Here is a 27,159-nt window from a genome sequence, read left to right as displayed (position 1 = left end):
GGGATAACCACACTTACTCAGGGCCGCTGTATCTGTGGCGATGGTGTTCGCTCTGTGTTGTAGCATACTGATGACACCCAGTTTGTGCTTCAGTGGATGATAAGAGTCAAACCTTAAATTCTGATCCGTGAACATTTGTTTATGGTACACATTAACTTTTAAATGTCCTCCGTTACTGATGGAAATCTCACAGTCTAACTAGTCTAGCCTGTCATATCCTTCCAGGCAAACTTGATGTCTACTGAGTTACTGTGATCAGTCAATTATGGTACATCCTGACATTTTTACCCAGGTGTCATCTACATACCTGAACCACTGAATTGGTGGTGTTTGTTAGGCTCAAATGTACTAATTCATCCAGGTAAGGAAGTCATTATGCAAATGTACCATTTATGCCGTTGGGGAAACCTGCATTCAGCTGAGACTTAAGAAGTCACTTGGATGAGTGACGAAACGTTTGTTCCAATGAAAAGTCTTCTTAGTCTTCTGGTTTACTTTGGTGAGGGGAAAAACAAAGACACAGATCTATCATTTCATGAAAGGGATTGCTCTGATTTATTCAGATACTGAGACTCTCAAAACATCAACGATATCTACACTTTGGAGCATAATTTTTTCTTTTTAGTCAGCAACTGAGTAGTGACAACAGGAACACCCTGGATCCAGCATTACCTCGTCTTTCTGGAAGGTTTTCCTCTGTTCCTCTGTTTCTTATTTCCTTTTGTCTTTACTTTGAGGAGTCCTCAGCTGCAGATTTAAGTTCCATTACAACCAACCGTTAAACTGAATTTACCTGTTATTATCCTGGTAATGGTCTGTCATTACGTTTTACAGCTGAAAATCATTGTTGAAACAAACTAGGATAGGTAAATTATTGTGCGATTAGGTCGCCTGGGATGGAGATCTCCAATACAGTCACTAAAGTGACTTTTGCATGAAACACAAACATTAAAAACGATGAAGTTAGCATCACCCACAGAGCAAGGGTAGACACTTTACGTGATTGGATTTCTCCTTTAAACATTTGTTGATGGGCGACGTCACAGAAGAGCTTATGAGAGAGAGGAGACCAGAATGAATGAGTAAGAAAGAGAAAAGTTTATGAATGTTGGTCGAGGATTCTCTGCCCTCTCTTTTCCATCCATCTCCCACTTGTTCTGACTCATGAGGGCTGAATGTGGAGGTGATAATGACGTGTGTGTCCGCCTCAGAGAATCAGCGCCGGATTTTAGTTACGAGAGTATTGGATGGTGAAAAGAAGAACAGCGAACACAGTGACAGGTGCAGGGAGAGTAACGTGGCCGTGATAATTTTCTAATTGAGGAAATGAAAATATTTGGATTTAAGTAAGCTGAACAGGGTCAACCTGACTCACAAAGTAAACATGATATTGTTTGCCTGTGGTTCTACTTTGATCTGTGCATAAAAGAGAATTACTTTCAAAACTTGGATCGATCCCTTGAGTGAAGTTCCTTGAATTCTGCTGCTGTTCAAGGATTCGGGTTATCGCAGGGGTAACATAAAGCATCACATCACTATACACCTAAATATGCTGTTTAGTTCTGTGTTGTGCTCGACTGTGCTAAAGAAGCATTTTTATTTTCAGAAGTCAACATGCCCAAAGTAGAACTTCTGTCTGCCCTGTGGATGAAAACGCTGATTAAAGTTCACAATTTAACTCTCAAAAAAGACAAAAATACAGTAACATAGAGACATATATACGTATAGGCATGATTATTTTAAATATAAACATGTCTTTAAAAGTCAAACTATTAGACACAGCTGGCTTGAAAACTGCTAATAATGTTACTTATTTCAGCCTGGCCTAAAGTATTTGCTTCCAAGAATCCAGTTTCTTGTCATTTTTTAAAGGGGTCTCAAGAAATAGTTCTTAAGGCTTTCTGAAGGTTATAAAGTGTTTTTGTTTTTTTTACATTTTTACACATTCACAGTCCAGTCGGTTCATTTTTGTGACTGCATGTTAAACCACTTAACACTGACCTAGGAATCATTCAAGCACAAAAAAGGCCCCAAACTCAAGGGATAACCCAGCCTGCACATAACAAACAACCTAAGAACAAACCTATTTTAAAGGGTATATTTAGACATTATGTTACTAGCAGCCTCCCAAAGATACATATTTTTCCCTCCATGTCTTTAGTAGAATGTAAAAAAAACGCTAAAGATAAGAGTCTCACTGACATAAAATAGCACGTCTGCACCAACAATGTGATTCCCAAAGAGCATTTAGCCAAAGACCTGACATTCCCAGCATGGTGAATCCTATCTAAAAGTGGACATAAACTATGAGCTGCTGTGGAAAATTCTTCTGTCCTGATATTTGCTCTGTAATTAAAACACTCTTACGTAAATAGCGTTGGATAATGTTTTAAATTTAGCCATGATGGTGATTAGCATTGCAGAGGTCAAGAGATTTTGTGCTTGATGAGTAACTATTTTATGTCACCAGCACAAACCCGTTGCAGTGCAGGGCATTCCGTCATCTCCTGGTTACTCACACACCCACAGTGTGTCAGCACCTACATGTCAAAATTCAGATGTTGTTCGAAAGCTATTTTAAGAAGCAAGTTGCATTTTTATGTTGTTTGACTGCCTTAATGTGACTGTAGTAGAAATTGTGAACATAAAGTCTGCAGATGTTTGCATTAAATATTCATAAAACCTAAAGCCCTGTCAAATAATGTTTATTATACATCATTCAAATTACTCAGCTTTTTGGCCAGCCAAGCATCCTAAACTCCCCACTGATATAACTTCTTACTGCGGTTGAGATAGATCTTATTATTAAATTCAGTTCACTTATTTCTTATTTCTCACCCTGCGACAGACTGGCGACCTGTCCAGGGTGTACCCTGCCTCTCGCCCTATGACAGCTGGGATAGGCTCCAGCGCCCCCCGCGACCCTGAAAAGGATAAGCGGAAGCGAATGGATGGATGGATATTTCTTATTTATATAATCACACCCATAGTTGCCTCAGTGTACTGTCAGGTTAAGACCCTAAAAAAACAGAACCATTAGCAAGTACTTGGCAACAGTGGGAAGGAAAAACTCCCTTTAACAGGAAGAAACCTCCAGCAGAACCAGGCTCAGGGAGGGACAGCCGTCTGCTGTGACTGATTGTGGGTGATTCTTTTTCTGACTGCTATATATTTGAAATCGCAGTGTAGTGGAAAGTTTTGTTTGTTATAAATCTCTGTTTGGACCTAATTATTAGCATGCATCCAATGCTAAAACAGTTGGAAAATGTAACATCTGTAGTGTAAAATAAGAAGCTGAACGTGGGAACACATCTAATCTGAAGAAACATCTGGTCAAATACAAAGTATGTCTGAAAGCTGCAAAGTGTACCGTATTTGAAAGACCGGCAGGTAACATCAACGTGCCTGTTAAGAAGGTGAACCCAGGAATGGTAATGATGATGATGAAAAGCTGTTGTCAGAGAAACGGCTTTTTGACACTGTGCTGTTGACGTTTTAACTTTTAGCATTTGTTTCGCAGCGCTGAAATGTCATATCAGCATGGTATACTGTAAACACACACAAAACCTTAGTATGTAAACATAACCAACAATTGTCTCACACTACCATTTAAATACTGCAGTATGCAAGCACTGTGACAGTGACGTCAGCATCACAGACAGTGCCAGGCAGTAACCAGCAGCTGTTGTGGTGTGTAAAGTACTGAAAAGGGTACCGCTGGGTACCTGTACTGCTTGTGTTCACAGGTAAATAAAGCCTGAAAAAATGAATCATCTTCTAACTTAACCAACTGATCGTTTTCAGTTTGGTGATTGGTTGAGATTCAATTCAGCATGAATAGTTCATGAGCAGGCTGAACCCTACTTTATTTGGGTATATCATCATAGTGCAGTACATTGATGTAGTTAGTGTCATATAATGCAGGCTGGCTCCAAAAGCAAGTCACTTTCAATAGATTCCTGTGTGTCCAACTTTACATCAGAAATAAATGTATTTACAGAATGGTACAAAAACACTTTTGGTCTCTATGGTTATTTTTCCCATTAGTGATAACTTTATAGAGGGTTGAAGTATATATTGTTAATTATTCTTAAGATTTATAGTTCCTGTTGTTAAGGCGTGGCCCTTTGTAGCCACTGGGCCTCACACCCTTGCTATTTGTGTTGGTGACTTTTGGAGCATTTTGCTTCATGCAAATACCTGATCACGGTTTCCCTTGCAACTCATATGAGAAAAGAGAGTAAACTCTCGTAACTTGAATCATTAAGATAAGACTTCAAATCTCTTTGGCTACAGCCATCTTTGTTCCTTGTCTGTGGACTGGCTGAACACACTACAAAATTGCCCTTTCAGTTTCACTTGCTGTTGCCATTAAAAAAACGTAAAAAGCAGGCCTGTAACTGAATGAGCACCCGTACCAGATTGCAGTGCTACTTTCCCTTGATTCTGTTATGCTTGGCTTTACAAGATTGAGGGACCGTCTGTTTTCTTGCACTGATACATGCTTGTTTTCTGGGCTCGTCTGGTCATGTTCTCACTGACTGCCACCACATTTCAAATGGAAACGAGATAATAATGCCCCAAAAAAAAAAAAAAAGGCACAGAGGCGTATGGAGGAGAGCATTGTGTGTGTGACTGAGTGACTCGACAGAACAGACATCAGAGTGCCGTTGTGCTCTGAACTTGTGTTTCTGTCTGTCTCATTGTGTACCCTTGGTACTGCAGTGGCTCTCCTTGAATTGTACTTTGACAAGGTCTCCTGTCTCTCTCACTCTCTCTCTCATTACATGAGCAGCTGCTGCCATGGTGACAGCAGCAATCAGGTATCCCCAGTCTGGGCTGACATTCTGCAGCAGACAATAAGCCCACACACACACACACACACACACACACACACACACACACACACACACACACACACACACGATGTAATATCCTCCAGCAGTGATCCTGTATTATGCAGCAGATAGCTCTGCTCACTTCCCACTGTCATAACTTACTTTTACTGATCATTCACTGCATTCGCTTTGGTTTGTTCTCTTCAGAGCAGATAAAAGCTCTGAAGCACATAAAAGGCAAGAATTTGCAGAAATGAACATGTTCTTTCTGGGACGATCTGATTGCATCAACAGTGCTGTCTTCTTTATCTGTACTTACATCATTATGGTAAGCAATAATGGAAATTTCCTCCGTTTTTGCAATTAGATAATATATTAATGTCACTGAGAGCACAGCACACACGTCAGATACTGGTGATGTGCTGCTGAAATGTTTCTTTTTCCTTAGTCCATATTTTAATTACTACCTATATGTCAAAAGAATGGCATAAATCCAAAGGCATTGATGTTAGAAAGCTTTACACTTACTGTCTCAGAGTCAACACGTTCCCCACGTTCCTTTGCTTCTGACAGTTTCTCTAAACAACATGTAACATAAATGGCCATGAAACACAGTGATTGGTCGGGTGTGCCGAGGTTCAAAATAGGCCACATGTAAGCTTTTATCTCAAGTTCTTTTTTATTCATTAGACAACTGTTTGGACACTTGTGTCTAGTTCTGACCTCGATCTGTATCTACCTATTGATAAAATGCTGTCTCACTTCAGAGGACCTGCACATCCTAATAGTCTAGAACGCGTCATGAGAAACAAATTGTTCTACTCTTATTTCTTTTTCTACCTGTTTTGATGGGCTGGTGTTAGAGCTGGGTTATATCATACTGTTCACAGTAATACCAGTATAATGTTAGGCAATGATAAGAAAATGAAATATCGCCATAGAATATGGGTAAAACGCGCATGCGCAGTGCCTTTGTTTTCATACGCACATGGCGGAAAAAGCATGGCGGCGACGGAGAATGAGAAGGGCGAAAGCGGATCGTTGAATGAAACGGATGAACCAGAATTGGTTTGTAAAATGCTGCAACTTCAGTGGTGTGGAACTGGTTTAGCTTTCGTCTGTCAGATACACACCAAAGCACAGTTTTGGTAGAGCATGCAAGCGGGCTGTTGTTATTACAGTGTTTTTCGGTAAACTCGGCACACTTAAAATCAATCCTTTGATTTTCTGAAAAATCGACAGTGCCCCTTATAATCCGGTGCGCCTTATGTATGAATTCTGATTGTGCTTACTGACCTTGAACCGATTTTATGTGGTACACGGCGCTCGAAAATCTGTCAAAAAATGTTTTAGTGCGAAGCTACGAAGCCGCTCTGCTTGATGGATTGTCGGAGCATTACAGCTATCGTAGGCTGGAGCCTCGCGGAGTGATACGTACTGTGCTTCAACATAATATTACCATATTGTGTGTGTATAACCTCTTTTTAAGTTTTGTGGATATTATACATGGTTATGCTGAGGATATGTCGGCCAATTTCCACTGGAAATGCCTTTTGGTTAAACTGTCAGCAAGGCATTTGCATTTTCACTGTTACATTTTTATATAACTTTAATGCACATAAAAAACAGCTGCTTGTTTAAGTGAAAATACATTGATGGGGTTTTTGCACTAATAAAGTTGTGGAGTTGTAAAGTATTTTGTCTAGTGTCAATTATATCGTCAGTTATATCATTATCACAAATTTTCAAATGTATATCGTGATAAATATTTTTGGCCATATTGCTCTGCCCTAGTTGGTGTGTTCTTGGATGGTGGGCTTACAGCACCAACTGTTTTGTTTGCACAGCCTTAACCTTAAAATTGACTTTTCTCAACTTATTTTCCCATGGCATTGGCCCTGTGACAGCTGGGAAAGGCTCCAGCATGCAACCCCGAACTGGATAAGTGGTTAATAAAAATCGATGGACGGATTTACTGCCTGTAGCATGCAAGGGGAAAAAATGGCTGCAGTGTGCACACGTATGCACATACTGTAGCAGAACAGCAGTAACCATTAGCACCAGATTGCTCAGGCTTAGATGTTGGAGCTCCACCTGAGCTCTTAGGATTTATCTGCAGAAAAACCTCTCAGACCTCCAAGACCCCAGCCAGGCCTCTCAGCCAGGTTTCTCATGGCTTCTTCATCATAACATAGCCATGTTTTTGTGCTGCCTCGCCTTCATCTAATACAGTTTCCACAGAGAACACGTGCACATAGCCTGTGCTTATTTGCAACACAGTGTGCTCATAGCCATTCATCATTAATTAACATGAATTGTGTTCAGGCTGACTGAGAATCCCTTGTAAACAATTATCCTTAATATCCTTAATATTTTTCCTTTAAAAATGTAATTTTTACTGCAGGCATAAATATTTGATCAAGGCTGGATCCTGAACAAAAGATAATATGTTCAGATATTATCATGACCTTCCCATTCACTCTTGAATTTTTCTATAAAAGTGTTATCTTTTACCAGATGGGCAACCACCACATGGCTTCACATGGCTACTTAGCATAAGCTCCACTGATACACTACATAGCTGATTAGCTTATTATTATTAGCTATTTCTGAACCTGTATTTTTAAAATATGTTCATAATCACAAAACACTTACTGAAGAAAATACATCTAATTTTCCCCCTTTAAGCCAACTTTGCTAAAATCCTCCTCTCTGTGACATCATACAGATCCAAACGTTTAAAAAAGGAGTATTTTACCCAAAACAGAACCAAGCGACCAAGATGCATGTCCTGTTGTTTTTGCTCTTACGTGTTGCTTTCATGTTTTACTCGTTTTTGATATTTTGAAGGCATCTAAACTACTTGGTTATATTTAAAAATAGATGAAAATGTGGTAATTTACAACTTTACATGTGTGAATTGTAAAAATATTTCTAAAATAAGTTCAAATCAGCGAATGAGTGATTCAACAAAGGTGATAACTTTCACAGGATTTGTTCCTTAAATGTGGGCACGCTATTATTATGAAAAGGCTGCACGTTGCTAACTCACGGTCTGTGCATTTGTGTGTGCATGGCTACTTCTAGTAGAGGATTTTGTGAGGTACAGTGAATAGCCGGGTGACATGAGGCCCGGCTCAATTGTCTGGTTCTCAACAATGGATGCAAAAGGCCTTTCAGCCAGCACAACAGCAGCTTTAAATCATTCACAAGCAGACCGATTGAACCGATCTGATTTAGGCCTAGGTAGCAGCTGATATGGGTGCTGGTTTGTGGGTTTGTGGGTGTGTGTTTGTGTGTAAGTGTGTTTCATTGTTGCAATCACGTGCAAATATCAGAATTTCTGCTTAAAGCTCTAAAGAAGGTCTGAATGGAGATACACAGCAGCAATTTCAAAGGGAGATTCTCAGGAAGCACATGCTTTCACGCACAAATGCACAACGTTTCAGAAGCACACACACACACATACACACACACACACACACACACACATCTTGTAATCAGCATCGCTAAAGGGCAATTTGTGAGGGACCCTCTGATGGTCACAAGACCAGAGACAGCACGTGGGATTCTTCACAGTGCCTGCTTTCACCACATTCAGAAGCCTTGTGATCTCTCTACAGATTAAGCAGGGTGGGGTACCTTCACCTCACCCAGGCACACACACCCACTCAAAGGAGTCAAGTCACATATGAAACCATGTCACACTATTCACTGGTTATGGTTTCGAAGCTCTCGGGAAATGTTTAGGTGCAGTTCACATTTTTTTGTGCATTTTTTTAAGGGTGTTTTTGTGGATCAAGCTCGAATCGTTACACAAGCCTCGTCGGACTTTCGCTGCAAGCAGGAGAGAAAAGCTTTGTAATTCAATCTGCCCCCTGCCATGTGATACCAAATATAATTGTGATCCTGAAGATGGTGCGTGTTTTCCTTCTTAGTGAACCAGGTCACGCCGAGTCCAATCCGTATTTCAAGGAATAGCGTTTGTGCATTCAGTGTTTGTGTCTTTGAAGCTGTAGCTGGAAAAGAAAGAAGAAAAAAAAGAGTTTGAAAGATGAACGCGAGTCCCTGGCGATGAGTTTATTTCCCAGTGCAGATTCTCCGAGCATTTCAAATCCAAAGTGTGTCACATCACTAAAAACTTGTGGCCCTGCAGGTACTTTTGTCCCTGTTACAGATACTCAGACTCCCTTCTGTATTCAAATAAAAAAAGTTAGGGGCCACAGCTGTACATGCTTCATAGATTACTGTGGAATCCAGTCATGCTCGCAATGTGACAGAATTGAGTCAACAGAAGGTGAGGGGTGAACCAGAGACATTGTAATATTGCCTGTATGTTAATCAGAAGGAGGAGACGTGACAGTTAAAGATTCCTGAATGGGAGGCTGGAAGGCTTCTGTTATGGAAAAAATGGTGGTGGAAGTGTAAATTCCTTCATGTGGGACAAAATCATCAAATCTTATAAGCTGTTCTGGTGACTAGTGCTTTAAAAGCATCTTCAAATCAATGTATAAAAGTCAAGTAGATTGATTTAAAAGATTCAAAAGAATCTTTATGGTTTCCTTTACTATATCAAAGAAGCGATGACCCTGCAGGTAAGCGTGTTAGCGACACTGCGCTTATCTCTTTAAAAGATAAAAGAAGAAGAAGAAGAGTGTGCACGTTTGTACTTCACAAATATCACGAGGACCCAGAAGAGTAGAGTTGATGTGTCAGGCTGGGAGTTAGACCAGGCGGTGAGTCTGTGTATTTAGGGTGTAAATGATCCTCACGCTTCTCCAAACAGACACATTTTGAACAGTTACTGTGCTGGTTTTGGCGATGACACAAAGGTAAGAGAGAAACACAGAAGTGTTGTGAATCCTGCAGTTTTTGGCCTTTTTCGAACTCATCAGAAATCATTTTGGACACCACGTCTTTTATTTTTATTGCACGTGCAAATATGCCACTTTTTCTTTAGCTTTAAACCCAGCGCCACAAATCCGTTGTGTCACATGGAGATTAAATAAATGAATAAATACATGCAGCGTGTTTTTATAAGAGGAAAGAGACTAAGTGAGCAAATAAAGTTATTATTGCTCTGACAATATCCCACATTATGGGATTGGCCTTATGCCTGTGCGTTTGTGCTGCAATGCTTGTGTGTGCGCATTTTCTGACCTGAGTCGTTAAGCCAGCCCTGTGAAGCAGTGGACAAACTGTGCGTGCATTTGAGCTGTGTATGCATGAGTATGTGTGTCGGAGCGTGCTCCTTTTTCCTGAAGAATGCTTGTGGGTATAGGCAGGGCCAGTAACGAGGGGAGATGGGAAAAGACGAGGGGGAGGGAGCAATGATGCAGCCGGTCTAAAAATAGCACCGCCTCCATGCCCCTTCTACCCCCGATGCTTCTCTTTGCTTATCCCCTTCACAATCCCACCATCTCCTCCTTTAGTTCTTCATCATGACAACAACAAAAACTGCAGGTAGATGAATGATGGGATTGAGGTGTTTGAGGTGCTACTGCCCTCCCCCATACATCCTTTAATCAGAAAGAGGAGTGCGTGGCATGGGCCAGAATCCAGAGTGGCATAAAGTGGACCGAGGGAGGAGCGAGGAAACAGAAAGGTTGCGCATGCTTAGTAACAAACTGTTAGAGTTTGCCATCGAGATGCAGATTTAAATGCCAGCTTTCTCTCTGTGCTGGAGCTTTAAAATGGAAATAAGAGTTTGGCTTTTGTTGCTGTGTAGAATGAATGAGTGTTACTCTGTTTATCATAACATAGTCTGCTGAATCACTTTTATTAATGCTTATTAGTATAAGTAATACAGCCAGGGAAGGTCAGTTTTAAGTGCGTACTCTCCATTCATTCAGGTAGGTGATTGCTCATAAGCTCATCACCAGTCTGTCAAACTATAACACTGTAGGTGAAAGAGACGGTGGCCATTATTCTGGGGATTCAGGCTTTTTGTCAGAGGCAGGGAACATTTTTTTTGATACAAGCTGCTGTTGAACAAAAAATAGAAATATGCGATGAAACCATGACAGATATTTTTAATAAACCCAGGTCATTGTCCCAGACTCTGTGTCAGTCTGCTGTGCCGTCCACTTAAATGCTTATTAAACATCGAAATACAATCCTGCACGATCTGCGAAGGAATGAAAGCATTATTTAAAAACATAACTCATGAACATGTGCATGGTCATATTCATGGACATGGATTCAATTGTTTTGTCTTTTGTTATGACCCGAGTGAGACTGTTCACAGTGTTAACACCATCACAGTGCAGAGCCGCATCACTGACATGCAGAGGTGGCACAAGTACAGACATTTTGTCCTTAAGTAGAAGTACAGGTACCTGTGTCAAAAAATATTCTGGTACAAGTTAAAGTACCGATTCAACTTTTTTACTCGAGTAAAAGTGAAAAATTACCAGCTCTGTACTCTGTGGCTGGGCGTGGTCTTCTGTGGTGGGGCGTGGTCTGTGGTGCCGCTGCAGGGGAGGCGGATGCACCATCCTCAATCCCGCCTCGCCGGCTTAAAGTCTGCACTGGGTCCTGCAGTATTGGTGTTGGTGATGTGTGTGGCGGCAGCTGTAGAGCTGCAGCCGTGTGTTGGTGAAAGTGTGCAACCGTGAAAGTGTTAATAAAGTGATGCTGAAAAGCACAAGCCTGTGGTCGGGTCCGTCGTTAATGCCACATACTTTTGTGCAAAGCTAACTGGACCTTGTGCTAAGTTATTGTTGTAATAAAATAATATTAGTAGATAGGAATACAAGTTTAATTTCAGTCTAAATTTAATTTCTAATAAAGGTACTCTTGAATCATAAGAAGAACATGAGCAGAGAAAAAGAAGCAAAATAAAAAAATTGCTTTATTTTCTGTTGCCTGCCTTGTAGAGGGTGACTTTGCCTCTAAACAGGAAAACATGTAGGGAAGGGGTTAAAGTGGGATTCAGCAGGTGGGGGAATCAGATGGAATGGCTCAACGTGAGGGAAAGAATCACAATTTCTATTGAGAGCTCCGGTAGATTTTCTTGACGTGCACGCTGTGATCAGCTGATCTGCTGCTCTTTGCAAATTTACAAAACTGATTTCAACGAGATGTCAGCAGACGTTTCACGAGTTGCCCTGGCAGATTTCCATCCTCTGACAGTATACTGCAGAGTCCTTTCACACAACCTTTAAATAACACGGTTATTCTGTCTCAGCATGCGTCCGTACTAACATGCGGGAGTTCTCGCATGTTATCGCGATAACAGCGTATGTCCCCCCCTCGGCCAACGCGGATGCAGCCTGTGACTCTCTCCACTCTGTGGTCAGCAGACTGCAAACACAATCACCGAGAGCCCTTCTCATAATATCAGGGGACTTCAATCATGCCTCACTGGACTCCACACTGCCCACCTTCACCCAGTATGTGACCTGCCCAACCAGAGTCAATAAAACACTGGACTTACTGTATGCCAATGCAGAAGAGGCATACAGTTCATCACCTCTCCCTCCCCTGGGCAGATCTGATCACAACCTGGTGCACCTTGTCCCTGTGTATGAGCCCTTAGTGCGCAGGGAGCCACCAGCCACCCGCACAGTACAGAGATGGTCAGAGGAGAGCGAGGAGGCTCTTAAGGATTGTTTTGAGTCAACTGTGTGGGAGGTGATTTGTGATGACCACGGAGAGGACATCGACAGCCTTACTACATGCATTACTGACTATATAAACTTCTGTGTGGATAACACTGTACCTACCAGGACTGTACGGTGTTTCTCCAACAACAAACCTTGGATTACCCCAGAAATTAAAACCGTCCTCAAGCAGAAAAGGGCCTTCAAATCCAGAGACAAAGAGGAGTTGAAAAGGGTGCAGAGAGAGCTGAGGGGACTGATAAGGAATGGGAAGGAGAGCTACAGGCAGAAGATGGAGAACCAGCTTCAACAAAACAACGGGCCCTTCGGATCACCCTGTTCAGAGACTGAACAGGGTGATCCGAAGGGCCAGCTCTGTTCTAGGATGCCCTCTGGACCCAGTGGAGGTGGTGAGTGACAGGAGAACGGCGGCTAAGCTGTCATCCCTGATGGACAACATCTCCCACCCCATGCAGCAGACTGTGACAGCACTGAGCAGCTCCTTCAGTGGGAGACTGCGGCACCCACGGTGTGGGACGGAGAGATTTCGCAGGTCTTTCCTCCCCACTGCTGTCAGACTCCATAATAAAGACTTTAACTGATCAAACACACACATCCATACATATGCAATAATACTAAGTGCAATAATCCTTTCTGTCATCGTTGTATTTTTACTCAGTTGTATATAGTATTTGTATTTGTATTCTATTTTTATCTTATTGTATATTTATTTTATTTTATTCTACTGTATATAGTATTTTATTTTATTCTATTCTGTACAGCTGTGTACTGTATTTATTCTTATTGTATTCTAATTTTTGCCTCATAACTTTTGCACTGTCCACTTCCTGCTGTGACAAAACAAATTTCCCACGTGTGGGACTAATAAAGGTTATCTTATCTTATCTTATCTTATCTTATCTTATCTTATCTTATCTTATCTTATTGATTTGCAGCGTGTTTCACAATATGAAGAAACACAATGCCACATTCAAAAACACGAGGACTTACATGTAAGCTTTAACTTTACAGTTTATCAAATACGACTGAGCATCCTTACCTCTAAATCTAACCTCCCTTCGTCCTCTCCTGTCCGGTCTTTGAGTGGAGTTAGCGCTCTCTCGCTGTGAAATACGGCGGCTGGATCGTAAGCTAGCAACACAACGTGTGTGTTTGCTGATGTTTGATGAGGTGATATAAATGTTACATTTGTAATTACCTGCCATTTATAAAAGTTACTCCCTTTATGCTCGCTGGGTAAAGGCTCTCACTGTGGTTTGCTGGAGTCCCAAAGTCTTAGGAATGGCTTTGTAACCCTTTATAGACCGACAGACGTCACTGACTTTGTTCCTCAGCCTTTCCTTTAGAAAAAGCACGAGGCATGATGTGTTGCTTTTTGAGATCTTATAGCCTGCTTGTCATTGTCAGACAGGTTTATCTTTGGGTTATCTTTTTCTATTATTAACATTTGTTTGATTATCTGAAACAAAGTAAGTAAAGTCTGACAAATATGCAAACGACTTAGAAGTGCAGTTGTTTTTATCAGTGGGACGCTATAGGTTAAAGCTTCACAACCCACAGATAAAAAATGAAGTCATTGTGACTTGATTTTAAACTTTTGTCCTTCACATAATCTAACTGATTGTATCTAAAGAGAAAAGAAATGCCAGTCTGTCAAATTTAATAGAAAGCAAGAACTCAATGTCAAATGAAATCGGGGTTTCCCAAGCGTGGACCGGACAGTAGAGAGAAGCTGAAGGGCTCAAAAGCAGATAAAAAAGGAAGGAGCTGAAGAAAAAACTGTGCCGTAATCCCACCGTGACTGGCATCCCTGTCTCCTCCCGGCCCGGTAGCTAGCCTTCATGATCAGGGCTGTCAGAGGAGGTACACTTTGCTTTGTATTCAGTCTTTGTATCGCTGTCATTTATCTCACACCCAGAGACACGACAGCTGGGTAAACTGTACACACCAACCCAAGGTTCAATTCTAGCTTTTTATCTCTCTTTTTACACTGGATCACATTTAGAGATACCCTCTGAATCCATCACTCACCACAGCAAAGACCACACACAGACAAACATAAACACACTCTGCCTCTTATCCAGACAGAAAAAGCTCCCGGGAGGTTTGGTCTGAGGGTTTGTCAGCTGGATGAAGTTGTCTGATCTGCTGTTAGCAACTAAAAGTAGCATGCTACACAGTTTGTACTGCATTTGTTGCCATGAGAATATTGTTTCGTGATACTGCACTGAAGAGGAGCAAGGAGAAGAGGAGAGAGGGATTTGATGATATCTTATTAACCTGCTCCTGTTATTGACTCCATTTTGTATCCCTTTGGGTGTGCGCTCCTTGAGGCAAAGCGAGACAGACGCAGAGAGGAAAATAAGGGAAAAGACAAAGGAGAGAGGGCTCAGATGCTATCACAGTAACCTTGTCCTTTCTTTGGCTCCATTTTATCACTGTCAGGGTCCCTGCCTCGACCTTAACCGACTACTGCAGGAAGGATAAATCCTCTCCAGCATGTTCAGCTTTACAGAAGATCAGTATTACAGTGCCAGTAGCAAATACCTCCAAAATGACATTGAAATGATGTTCTGTAGTAGATGCAGTGCAGGAGCAATGAATGCTATTGTTTTGGGTTAACATTATAAGCATGTGCAGGCATGCCGTACAAGATTATGTACAGGAAATAATGGATGAAAGAAAATGGATGGATGGATCTCCCAAACTGCAGCTCTTGCGTGATGTTCCTGGTCTGCAGTGGTCAGTATTTATCAAAAATGGTGTAAGGAAGGAACAGTGGTGAACCAGCAACAAGGTCATGGGCGGCCAAGGCTCACTGATTCACGTGGAGAGCGAAGGTTGACCTGAGCTACTATAGCTCAATAGTCTGTGTCCTCCTCTCCATTACATCTTCAAAACTGTCCAGTTTGCTGCCAATCACAAAATCCATCATTTTGCTGCACACAGTGAAGGATCTCAGCTTCCTCAGTGTTGGTCTTCCCATTTAGCCCATTACTTGTACCTCAGTATTTCTGTAGGTGACACACTCTGGTGATCTACTGAAAGTCTAAGCTCCACAGTCTCCTGTGGAGCTACTGTACTGTGCATCACCAAGCCAGACAGAACAGAACCCATTCTCATATAATGTGCAGCATCTCATGATTTACCGCAAGGGTTTTCTTTTATTTCCTGTCGTTTCATTCTCAATAGCAGCGGCTCAGTTGTGTTTAATGCGTTTTAGAAGTCAAAGAAGGTGATTCTCACCATGCAGCCATTATTACAAGCATCGTATCACCTGTATGTTCATTAAGTGGAACAACCAGAAAGTTTGCTTTTGTGTGTTGCTGTTGTGTTAAATTGCAGTAAAGAAATGCAGCAAAATGCCAGCTTCTCAGAAAAAAAGAGGCATGTGAGCAAAACTGTTTGAAGAAGACACGAGAAATGTTTAATAAATGATAACTGCAGGATTTCTGTGACAGTATGGGCTGAAAACACCAAGCTAAAGCTATTTTTTCATTACCCAGTCAGTCTAAATATATCACCCTACTGCAGCAAGTAGGAGTTTTATGGCCTGGAAATGGCTTTTATGAAACACTCAGAAAACATGCAAACATAGAAGGCAGCACTGGAGCACAAATATAAACTAGAGATGGCACGATACCACTTTTTTATGTCCGATACCGATATCATAAATTTGGATATCTGCCGATACCGATATGAATCCGATATAGTGTTTTTTAATCAATAAAACTGTTTTTTTAATATCTTGCTGCATTTTGTATAGGTTCATACTCAAGTTTAAATAAACAACAACATTAAAGGTATTCTGTTATACCTGTATGTAAAAAATACACTGCACCCAAAATATTTCATAGTTCAGCAATACTGATCAATCTAATAAACTTAAACCTGCTCCATCCTCCCTATTCTGGTATTTTAAAGAGTACTTAGCAGAAATATTAAGCAACCTAACTAATAGGGTTGCAAACTCCCAGCAAAAAATAAAATAAAATAGGGAACCACCCTCCACCTCATGATGCTTAATCGACGTAATCAACTTTAATTTGATGCAGTGTGAAAAAAATGCACAGAAATCAATTATTTTTCAAGAAATATTAAATAGATTCAACATCTTGCTTCAACAGAACTGCAGACTGCACAGATGGTATCTTCCCAAAGGAAAAAGTAATATAGCTTACTAGGGTATATTAGACTTAACAGTTACTATATACAGTAATGGACTTTGGGTGTAAGATTCAGATAATTATTTATTAAAAGTTCAACATTTTAAATGAGAATAAGAAAGAAAAGTATGTCTTTGTGCCCCCTTTTCCCTGTTCATGCCCTATCAGCCCCCCTGGCTAAACTTTGCTAGATCCGCCCCTGCACAGTTACCAGCTGTCAGCTAGTAGAAAAAGATCCTGGTGTAGAAAGTACCGTATTTCCCGGACTACAAAGCGCACCTGAATATTAGCCGCACAAGCTAAAATCAGGGGAAAATCCTGTTTTGTACATACATTAGCCGCACCTGACTAAAAGCCGCAGGTGTTTCAATGTTGACTTATTATATGTAAGAGAATATGCACAAAGGGAATTGTCAGGAAAGAGATGGCTGTTTGGAGACACATCACTTTTATTAATATTTTGAAAAACAAGTTATGGGTACATATTTGCACATGTAGTACATAACAGTAACCTACAGCACACCAGAAAAATAGATTCGGACTACCTTTTAGGCTCAGGTGCAGTGACACGGCTTTAACAAGAAGAAAAGTCAGTCATTCACCATCTTTCTCTTCTTCCTGCGCTCTAAAACCACCAAAGTCCTCTTCTCCAATGTCGGAAACGAACAGGCTCAGGATGGCTTCGTCATCCACTCTCCGCTTCTCTCCTTCGTTGTCACTTTCAAAACCAAAGAAATCCTCGTTGTCAGTGTCAGAGTCGAACACCCTCAGAAGGGCCGTGGCGGTGTCCTCTCCATCATGCAGCAGTCCAGCCCTTCAAAATCCGTTGGTGATCGTGGATGTTTTCGCACTTTTCCACGCTGTCAGAATCCACCGGTGGAGTTGGGCATAACTTGCTTTTCACAAGTTTATCGCCGCTCGTCATCCACGCCTCCCGCTGAATGCGTACCGCTACTTTGAAGTTTGTTTTTCGCGCTACTTCGTACGGCACTACGTTGCCTGGCGGACGGACATGTGACTAACATACCACTCTTGAACCCCGATCCTTCCGCCAGGCAACGTAGTGCCGTACAACAGCGGAACAAACAAAACAAATCCTCTTACGATATGACAAAAATCATGGAAAATCCATAGAAAAGCCGCACCTGACTAAAAGCCGCAGGGTTCAAAGCTTGTGCAAAAAGTAGCGGCTTATAGCCCGACAATTACGGTAATAATAAATAGATTCTAACAACAGCTTATTAAGCTTAAACGTGCTGCTGTTGTTCAGCTGCTGGTTTCCTCTTTCTGGCGCGAAGTGGGCAATAAACAAACAAGAGAGACGGAGTCGCGACAGAAAAGCCGATCAGCTGATCGTTAAGCAGTTTCACGATTGAAGTAGCAGCAAGAAGAGGCAGTCGCTCCAGGTACTGGTTGTTAAGCTTAACGCGGGAATGCTTTACAAACATTCAGAGATGAACTTACACACTTGCTTTACTTCTCTCTGGGATCACTTTCTCAGAGATGAAATGCTGGTTTGGTAGCAGGCTTCAAATACACACAGCCGCTCTATCACGTGAGCACACTGCTCCGACGTGCTACGGTTATGAGCCGAGTTACGCCGTGTAGCAAGTTTTGTGAGGTGCTTTTTTATATTTCATGGATCGGATTACATTTTTTATTTCTCTCCGATATCCGATCCAGTGATTTACGTCAGTATCGGACCGATACCGATACGTAATATCGGATCGGTCCGTCTCTAATATAAAGCAGGAAAGTCAGATTGATGGTTCTCTTGCTATTTACACTCAGTCAGCAGCATGGAAATATTATAAGGGTTGACACAATCTTGGTAAAGACAAACAATGATATACGAATGGTTGGTTGTCTCTGTAAAGAACTAGTGACACTACACGGGGTGTACTACACTTCTCGCCTAGTGCTGTCTGGGATAGGCTCCAGCCTTTGGCAATGCTGTGTGGACATGAAGTTAAGAAAAGCCATACATAATAGTGGCACCTGTTTGTGAAGTTCCCAGAAAAGTTTGACGTGTACGAAGTGGGACGCCATTTGAATACTCGACTTTCAACCTTTGAGCAACCAGGTGGAGGCAAATGTGACGACACTCATTCCAAATGCTCAAAATATGGAAACATTGACTTCTGAATTCAGTAGCAAACCTCAAAGCTGCTTTACATATAGAAGCACTTTACAGAGCCACTATGGCACACACTCAGTTCAGATGTTCTAAAGGTGCTGACATTAAATTCTGTCTTGTAAACTCTACCACAGTCCTGAAAGTCATATCTGTTCGTGCATTTTCATCCCTTCTTCTCTCCTTTCCAGCTCTTCTCCATTGTGATCTTCGGCTGCATCGCCAATGAGGGCTACATCAACCAGGCCAAAGAAGAGGAGGAGTACTGCATCTTCAACCGCAACCAAAACGCCTGCAATTATGGGGTGTTTATGGGCTCCATGGCATTTCTTTGCTGTGTGGGCTTCCTGGCTCTGGACATCTATTTCCCTCAGATCAGCAGCGTCAAAGACCGCAAGAAAGCTGTGCTGGCTGATATTGGGTTGTCAGGTAAACACATTGTCTTTTCATACCGTATTTCTTTACAATACTTTATAGTTGTGAAGTATTTTGTTTGAGTTTGGATTTTACCTTCAGATGTGCTAAAGCCTCAGTTACACAGACCTAGAGACTGGTTTGGGGAACATGTGCAATCACATGCAAGTTGGTGAGTGGTTGCTGTCTGTCGCCGGGTGATACTGGCCGCAGAGATGGTGCTTGCACCAAAAAACTTGATTGATTGGTCGGTAGCAGATTGCCAACTACTCATAAAAATCCCGCCTTACTTCTACGAGTCAAAAGGTGCAAGTTTTACTTTGAAGGTGAGCGTGCTACATTTCCAGTTTGCGCCACACTTTTTTCAGTTTCACAGTCTTGCTTGGGGAGTAGTTGGCAAGTGTTTGCAAACAAGACTTCATCTTCCATCTACAATACAGTAACTGTGGGAATCTGCTAGCAACCAAAGCAATCACAAGGGTATTTGCACCGTATACCTCTTTGCGACCAGTTTCGCATAGCAAGCGTCAGCAACCACTTGCTATCTGTTCATGGAGTTCACATTTCTTCCAAGCAACAGGTGATTGCCAATGAGTCTCTGGGTCTGTTTGTCTGGAGATCAACAAAGACTCCTACAAACAGCTTTCATAAATACCTAAATTCACTTCCCATGGATGCTCGAACCAAATAGGCCTTTTTCTGTGCAAATTATCCCAGCCGCTCAAAATATACTACCTAACAAAAACCTGTCAGCGATTTTTGTAATGTATAAAAATGCCGTGCAGTTAGGTTTTTACAACAAAAGGAGAGATGTGTGACAGGGATAATAAGTAGACAAGTACTCATCTGACACTAACAAGTCTCTGAGATGTTGTGCGTTGGCGTCCCTGACAGTGGCTTCCACTACTTCTCCACTGCACTGCTACTGCAATGAACTCAAATATAATGACAGGACAGTGAAGTGTCGGATCGGTTAATGAGGTAGTTCCTGTCACAGACAGAGTTCGCCCTCCCTGTTTTCGTCACCTACACTCTCTGACTCTCTGATTTTCTTGCCGTATCTGTTGTAATATGAGATGGTTTCCACACTGAAGAAATAAGGGAACCTGATAATCCCTGGGCATTTCTGATTAGGCTTTATACATTGCCTCCACACTCCAGCTCTTTTAATTTCTCTCTCGTCTTCCAGTTTCCTCCAGCCAGCAGGAAAGAATCATATCTGATTTTATGAGTGAATCCTGCTGTCTGACTGCTCATCTTGCATACCACAGGGCTCATTTTGGGGCCCATTGCTGTTCTCAGTTGATTGCCTCCACCTTTTCATTCTTATGCTGACTTAATTACCTGCTTTAGTCATCCAGCTGTGGTACCTGAGCTTTGTTTTTCTGCACTATGTGTTCGACAATTTGAGAAATATCTCTTTTTTTATGAGAGTCTTCAGTAAAACAGTTCTTGTTTTGTTAAACAAATGGCAGCAGGAACTTAGCCTAGCTAAGCTAAAAGAGTTGAAACAGGTGGGAACGTTTAGTTTGGCTTAATTACAGTTATACAACATATTCATCAACCAGTAGCTTATAGGTGAAGGTGGTGATTGGCTGAGTTTTGTCACCTTTATAAGACAGCTACCTATTCTCCCCTGCTGTTAGTGCATATTCTAACTAAACAGCCATGCAGATGTAATCTAATCAAGTAAGTACTGTAAATACTTAAACTAGTCTTTTAACAGATGAATTCAGTTGCAAACATTGTAATTTGCTCATATTGAGTTGCAACACGAGTTCCATTCTGTTATTTTGGAGTTAAGCAAGAGGAATTTCTTAGCAATTTTACTCCGAATCTCTGTTTTTTTTTCTTATTCCAGCATTCTGGTCCTTCATGTGGTTTGTGGGTTTCTGTTTCTTGGCCAACCAGTGGCAGGTGTCTGAGGACAACCAATTTAAGGAGAGAGGGGACGCTGCCCGAGCAGCCATCACCTTCTCCTTCTTCTCCATCTTCACTTGGGTAAGGACCTTAATGGCCTGATGCGGTGCTGTAACCAAAGACGGGACTGACAACCTTAAACCTTGAATCTTATTTGGCTTTTATCCTCAGCTTGCTTATATAGCCAGGGAGCTATATAAATGTGTCTCCCTTCATCTTTTTTTAGTACTGCTTACTGTTTCTGACATGTGAACTCATGACTGTACAAATATTGTTCCAACAGGGGGCCCAGGCTCTCTTCTCTATGGAGAAGTTAAAGAATGTGTCATTTGAAGAGGAATACACCAAGCTGTTCCCTCCTCAGCCTCATCAGTCTTTTGTTTGACTTTATCTTCTCTCTTTGTTGCCTTAACCATCTGCAGCAGGTCCTACACGCTCCTCTTTCTTTACTGAGACTGCACTTGATTTGGGCGCCCTCTTACAGCAAATACTGCCGTTGCTGACACAGAGACATAAAAGCAGACTTACTAATCCAAACACCTCCAAACACCCACATTAACAAGCAGGCTGACCTTATCATTCATCAGCGCAAGACACTCAACAGCTAAATTTACACATGTGCAGCTCTAAATATCTCAGGTGTGAAATCAGAGCTTTTTCTGTTGGAATTTCATGAAAGACTCATTTTATTTATGAAGAAAAGCTTCACCAAATTATTTTTTTAATTTTTTTGTTGAAACAGATGTTACAGTCAGAGTATCTGCAACACCAAACCTGGAGCCCTGAGCAATTGCTGTCTCAGTTTTTAGGACTGGACACCATTTTTTCACGTCCTTAATTGTAATGAGTTTTTATAAAATTATTAATTGCTTACACCCCCACCCCCTAATTTTCAGTTCCTCACTTAAATGAATAATTTGATATATACTTACTCACAATCTAGAGCACATTGCAGTGTTGAGATGGTTATTTTCAGATATATTATTACACAGATATGTTGCACTCAAAATCCTCAATTGAAATCAATGGGAGAATTCGACAGCACTCAGACGTTGGTGGAAGTGTAACTTATAGGGGATGTTTTAAGCCTTTTCTGTTGTGTAAGATCTGATTGCTGACTCTATGTACTGCTGACAAGTGAAATGAAAGCTAATTTAGCTAATGCTTAGTAACACCAAACTTGTTTCAAGATGACCGACTTTGTTTATGTGCTGGACAGTTTCTCCAGTAGGACTTCAGGCTCAATCAATCAAGCAGAGAAATGTTAAAGAGCTTTCTGTTGGAAGATGTTAAGTTCAGATGGAGCGAGAACTGTTTCGCCTCGTTTACAGTGAGAACACAAGCTAAGCTGAGTCGTCTCGCTACAGACTCCAGCATATTTAACACATTTTATAGGGGTGTCAGTTTCCTCTGTGTTTGCACACACAGGCTCCCTCTTTCACTTTCATTTTATTAAATTTAGATGGTAGAGGTGTGTTAGAGCTTCAATTTTAGTCATTTAACATTTAATATTCATTGTCTTTTATGGCTAAGTTTTATTATGCGGGTGCTAATAAAATGTTCTATATTCATATTTACAAAAAAGTCTGAAATATTCAGGGTTCAGTCCATGTAACTCAGACTACAATGAGTGCAAATTTCCTCTAAGTATGTGCTGTGGAACGTTTTCTTTTGGACAGTTAGCTGGCCTGATGCGCTGTCATGTATCGACTTATAAAATCAAAAAAGGTTCAAAAGTACTGCAGCTATTCAAGTGTCTGCAACATCTGAGCAGTCGATAATAAAGAAAATCTCCTCGTGTAACTTGAATCATTTTAACTTTCTCTGTGTTGCTCTGTTTTACCTCTGGCTTGTCCCACGATTTCCTTTCTGAATTATCAACACAAGAGGAACTCGTGCTCTTCTTCTAGAGCTACACAATGTACGAGCAGCGTTTTTTGTGCTGCTGCTTGAGGAAGTAATTCACTGTGACTGATTCACTAAAGCTGTCTAATAATGTTGTCAAGCTTTCCAGCCAACTAACCACTGTGTCCTCCTGTCTTTTGTTGTCTGACCCCTCCCTTCCTCACACTAACATCGTCACGTCTCTGTTTCATCATCTGTCTTCAATCGCCTCCTATTCATCTCCTCGTCCTTTCCCATTTACGATCCTCATCGCCAAGGCGGGCCAGTCTTTCCTGGCCTTCCAGAGATACAAGCTAGGGGCCGACTCGGCCCTCTTCTCCCAGGACTACACAGACCCCAGCCAGGATGCAGCCGGAGCCCCCTACACCTCATTCGGTGGGGATGACCTGGAGAGCCCGGGAGGAGGAGGAGGCCAGACCAACAGTGACGGGGCCTTCGATGGATCCGGAGGCTACCAACGTCAAGAATACTGAGATGTTAGGAGACATTTATGTATGCTGATGAAGTTGTCCAAGGTTTCTACTTCAAAATAATATTTGTGCTGTTTTGTGTTACACAAGAAACACTGAATCCATTACTTAGTGTATTGGGCAGATCTTTTATCACATCCTAGATCCAACAACCTCAAGTTTTGAGTTGCAAATTTATTGCTACAATTTACTGTTTTTATTGTTACGTGCAGGGGTTAAAGTGGGATCTGGCAGGTGAGGAGACCTGAAGATCGGGTGTAGCGGTGCAGCATGGGGAGAAAAGATTTACTTTGAAATAATTCACATAAAATCCTTGTTTGGTTTTTGAGTTCCAGCAGATTTTTCTTTGTGTTCATGCTGTGACTCGATATTCACTGTTATTCACAAGATGTAAGCAGCTGCATGTACGGCTGATTTCACCTAGACAGTAAAAAGTTAGTATAAAAAGATCGGATTCTATGAGTAAGTGTGCACCACGCCATCACCTTAAATGTAAATTGATGTCTGCTACACCTGATGTAAGCTAACACCACAACACCACAGCCTATAACAGTCTAACACAGTGCATCATTGTAAGCTCTATCACAGAACTGCAAACTAACTACACTAACCTGCAGTCTTTGACTGTCTAAAATGAGTATACTTCAATTAGTTTGACAACACGTGTAGATTTTAAAACTCTGAAACCAATTTTATTACAGCTTTAAATTTCATCTCTGAGATGAAATTCTCTCTGGGAAGTACACTAAGTTGCTCCATTTATTCTCCTCGTCTTTAGTGCGAGGAAGATGCTGAAGTACCACGACCACAACTTTACATCTGCACCATGAACACATCACAGGGATGAGAAGGAAAAGGGGACGTGTTAATGTGTAAAAGCTCTGTGGTGTGTTGTTATTTTCTTACTACTGAGCAAGTGTCTCCAGGCCATCACTGGAAGTAACACCAGGCTGAAGCATAAGAAAAATGAACTCATTCCACAATCATTTATTATTTATTAACTCAAGGTAGGCTACCAGAAAATTGTTAAGACCCACTTTAACCCCTGGTTATGTGCACAAAATAATGTGCCTGTGACAATAAATAATGTAAAGAAAACATATTATTAAAGGTCAGTACAACAAAAAAAGAGCGTACTTTTAAAAAGAACAGGGAGAGATTATGACATTTTACATTTAAGACTTACACCAACGATCAGCTCAGTTGACTTTGTGATCTTAACAACAGCCTCTGCATTTAGGTGGTGATTTTTATCCCATGTGACAAACACTGTAGTAATCAGAAGAAGTTAATGTCATCAATTCTGGCAAGTTTATCTGTCAAAAACCTCCACAAAGAAATCTTGGGCATCCCCCAGATTTTGGATGCATAGGTAACAGGTGGTGATCTGCAGTTAGGCAGACAAACATCAGTGGGTTCACTTCATCCTTGGGAAGGAGCTACAGAGTGCAAACACGCCAGGTTTTACTGGAGGTGTTAATTCGGGGTTTGGGGGCAGGGGGTGGATTAGAAACTATCGGCAGGTCACCCTGTAGCTGATCAATGCTTGTGACCACACTGCCTTCAACTTGTGAGGTCTTCAGTTGGTCAGCAAAATAAGTGCGATAGCTAAAACGCTCCCAAACAGACACGCACGCACAGGTTCACAGCCTATCGATGCTGCGAACACAAGTTTTTGCTGACAGAACTCGTCGATGGGCCATTACAGGATATCAGCATAGATAAACAAGCAGCAGTGGCGTATCAGGCAACTAATCCCCTCCCCTGTATAATGAGACTGTGTTTGTATTGAAATTTGTCCTTTTTTTCTTTTTTCCTTGAAATGTTTTTATGTTTCCCTGTGAAGCTTTTTCTGTCCTCAATTGTTGCCTTAGTGCTGACTGCCAAGCAGAATCCATCACGCAGGAACACAAGCCTCCACAACACACTGATGCTCTCTTTCAAAGTCTTAATGTACAGCAAAACGAATTTGGTCCTGTTTTGTCCTTGAGCACGTCAAACCACTTTACAAAAGCAAGCGTTTGTCATCAGTATAGAGCGTTCCTTATCAGCAGGTCTGCGGAAAACTTGTGTGTGTTTTCCGCTCGTTGTCAACAAATCTGCAGGCATCCTCAATATTTATGAACATGCATCGCTCCATTTTTTTGTGCTCCATTTTTCTCCAGTGTATCTGTCTGTATAAACATATGTAAATCTATAATTGAGTATATAACAGTGTTTGAAAAAGATTCTGCTTTATTTTAGGGCATTAAGTTAGTTCTATATTTAAAAAAGACAAAAGAAAGAAAGCTCTGTGGTCTGTTGAGTGTTATTGTGATAAGATATATGGTGAGGTTATCCATGCCTCATCCTTTGTGTTGCTCTCGAGGTAAGGAGAAGTTTTTATTTTGGGGATAACAATATTAAATATTAAAATATGCATACATATATATGGCTACGGAAAATGTGACCAAATTATCAAAGTATATATGCACATATATACTTTATGCTGTACATCTGTGTAGATGTAGAAATGTGTGATGTTCCTCTGTGAAATGAAGCAAATTAAGATTAAAGAAAAAACAATTGTGTACAAATGTATGTTTCTGATGTGGTTTTAACCAATAAAAATAAAGAAAATACTGAACAAAAATGCAAGATGAGATGAGAATCTCTGGTGTTGGATTTTTGGATTACAGTACTGTGCAAACTTTATGAGCCAACCCTCAGAATTAAAATACATTGGCAGTGTGTGTGTGGTTGTTTTTGTGCTGAAAAATGAATCCTTTCCCAATCAGACGCTTTCCCGATGCTATTGTATCTGGCTCAAGGTCTAATAGTACTTCTCTGAGTTCATAATTTTAGCAGTTTTGACAAGATCCCCACAGCCCTGATTGAAATGCTGCCCCCCAAAAAGGACAGAGCGTCCACTGGGTTTTACAGGTGGCTGTAGACACTCACTGTGATACCTGTAGGCACTGATTTACAGTCCAATCGTTTTTTTCTTTTCTCTTCCCTTCCTTAAAAATGGCTTCTTGTCAGCCACCCGTTCACTCAAACAGTTTCTGATGAGGTTTCGTTGAACAGCAGATGGATCAACGAAATGACTTACAGATCTTATTCATCTCGTGTAGATATTTTTTAGGCCTGCCACTTCACATCTTGTCCTCCTCTTATCCAGTGTCCTCACATTTTCTGAGGGCACACTAAACATATTGCTGGGATATGCCAGCAACAAAAAAAAAAAAAAAAAAAAATCACTCAATGGCAAAAGAAATATTTTGAAAGACTGTCAGAAAGCATGGAGAACTATTGCTGAAGACCACTTGATGTGGGGGTGGCTCAAGATTTAAGTTCTAAATGTTGTATCTCTCTTGAAAAATATCAACTTTTCACCTGGGGTGAGCTTACTTATGCAGGAAACGTTTATCCGTTTATTTTTCAAAGCTGTAAATGGTCACAAGCAGGCTGGTTAGTCCACTATTTATAAGACACAGCTCCCCCTGCTGGCAGGAGTTTTACCCGCGAGTTCAACTGCAAGACAGCTTTTAATTTAATGCAGTTATTCAGCTTTTTTTTTTTTAAAAACTTGCTCTTTCTTTTGTTTTAGTTCACACAGTTAACGTACTTTTAAAATAGTTAATTCGAGAAGAGTAAAGCTGCTAAGCGCATGTGTGGCTAATTTTATAATATGGAAAAATAGATAGT

The 27,159-nt window shown here is 41.1% G+C and overlaps 1 protein-coding gene across 2 annotated transcripts in view; it reads left to right on the top strand.

Annotated features, from left to right (window-relative positions):
* Positions 1-24,603, top strand: part of syngr1b (synaptogyrin 1b) — a 30,855-nt gene extending 6,252 nt beyond the window's left edge. Inside the window, exons 2-4 of one of the 2 annotated variants that reach the window (XM_026171839.1) lie at positions 18,955-19,192; positions 21,039-21,178; positions 23,260-24,603. In XM_026171839.1, coding sequence (XP_026027624.1) covers positions 18,955-19,192; positions 21,039-21,178; positions 23,260-23,475 — 594 coding nt within the window. In that variant the 3' untranslated portion in view covers positions 23,476-24,603. Of the gene's footprint in view, positions 1-18,954; positions 19,193-21,038; positions 21,179-21,380; positions 22,907-23,259 lie in introns of those variants that run through there. The other variant, XM_026171840.1, reaches the window with a different exon arrangement.
* Positions 24,604-27,159: the final 2,556 nt, after the last annotated feature.

This window comes from Astatotilapia calliptera, chromosome 6 (genome assembly GCF_900246225.1).
Source record: "Astatotilapia calliptera chromosome 6, fAstCal1.2, whole genome shotgun sequence".
NCBI lineage: Eukaryota > Metazoa > Chordata > Actinopteri > Cichliformes > Cichlidae > Astatotilapia > Astatotilapia calliptera.
Note: the sequence above shows the minus strand (reverse complement) of the source record. Positions and strands in the feature narration are given on the sequence as shown.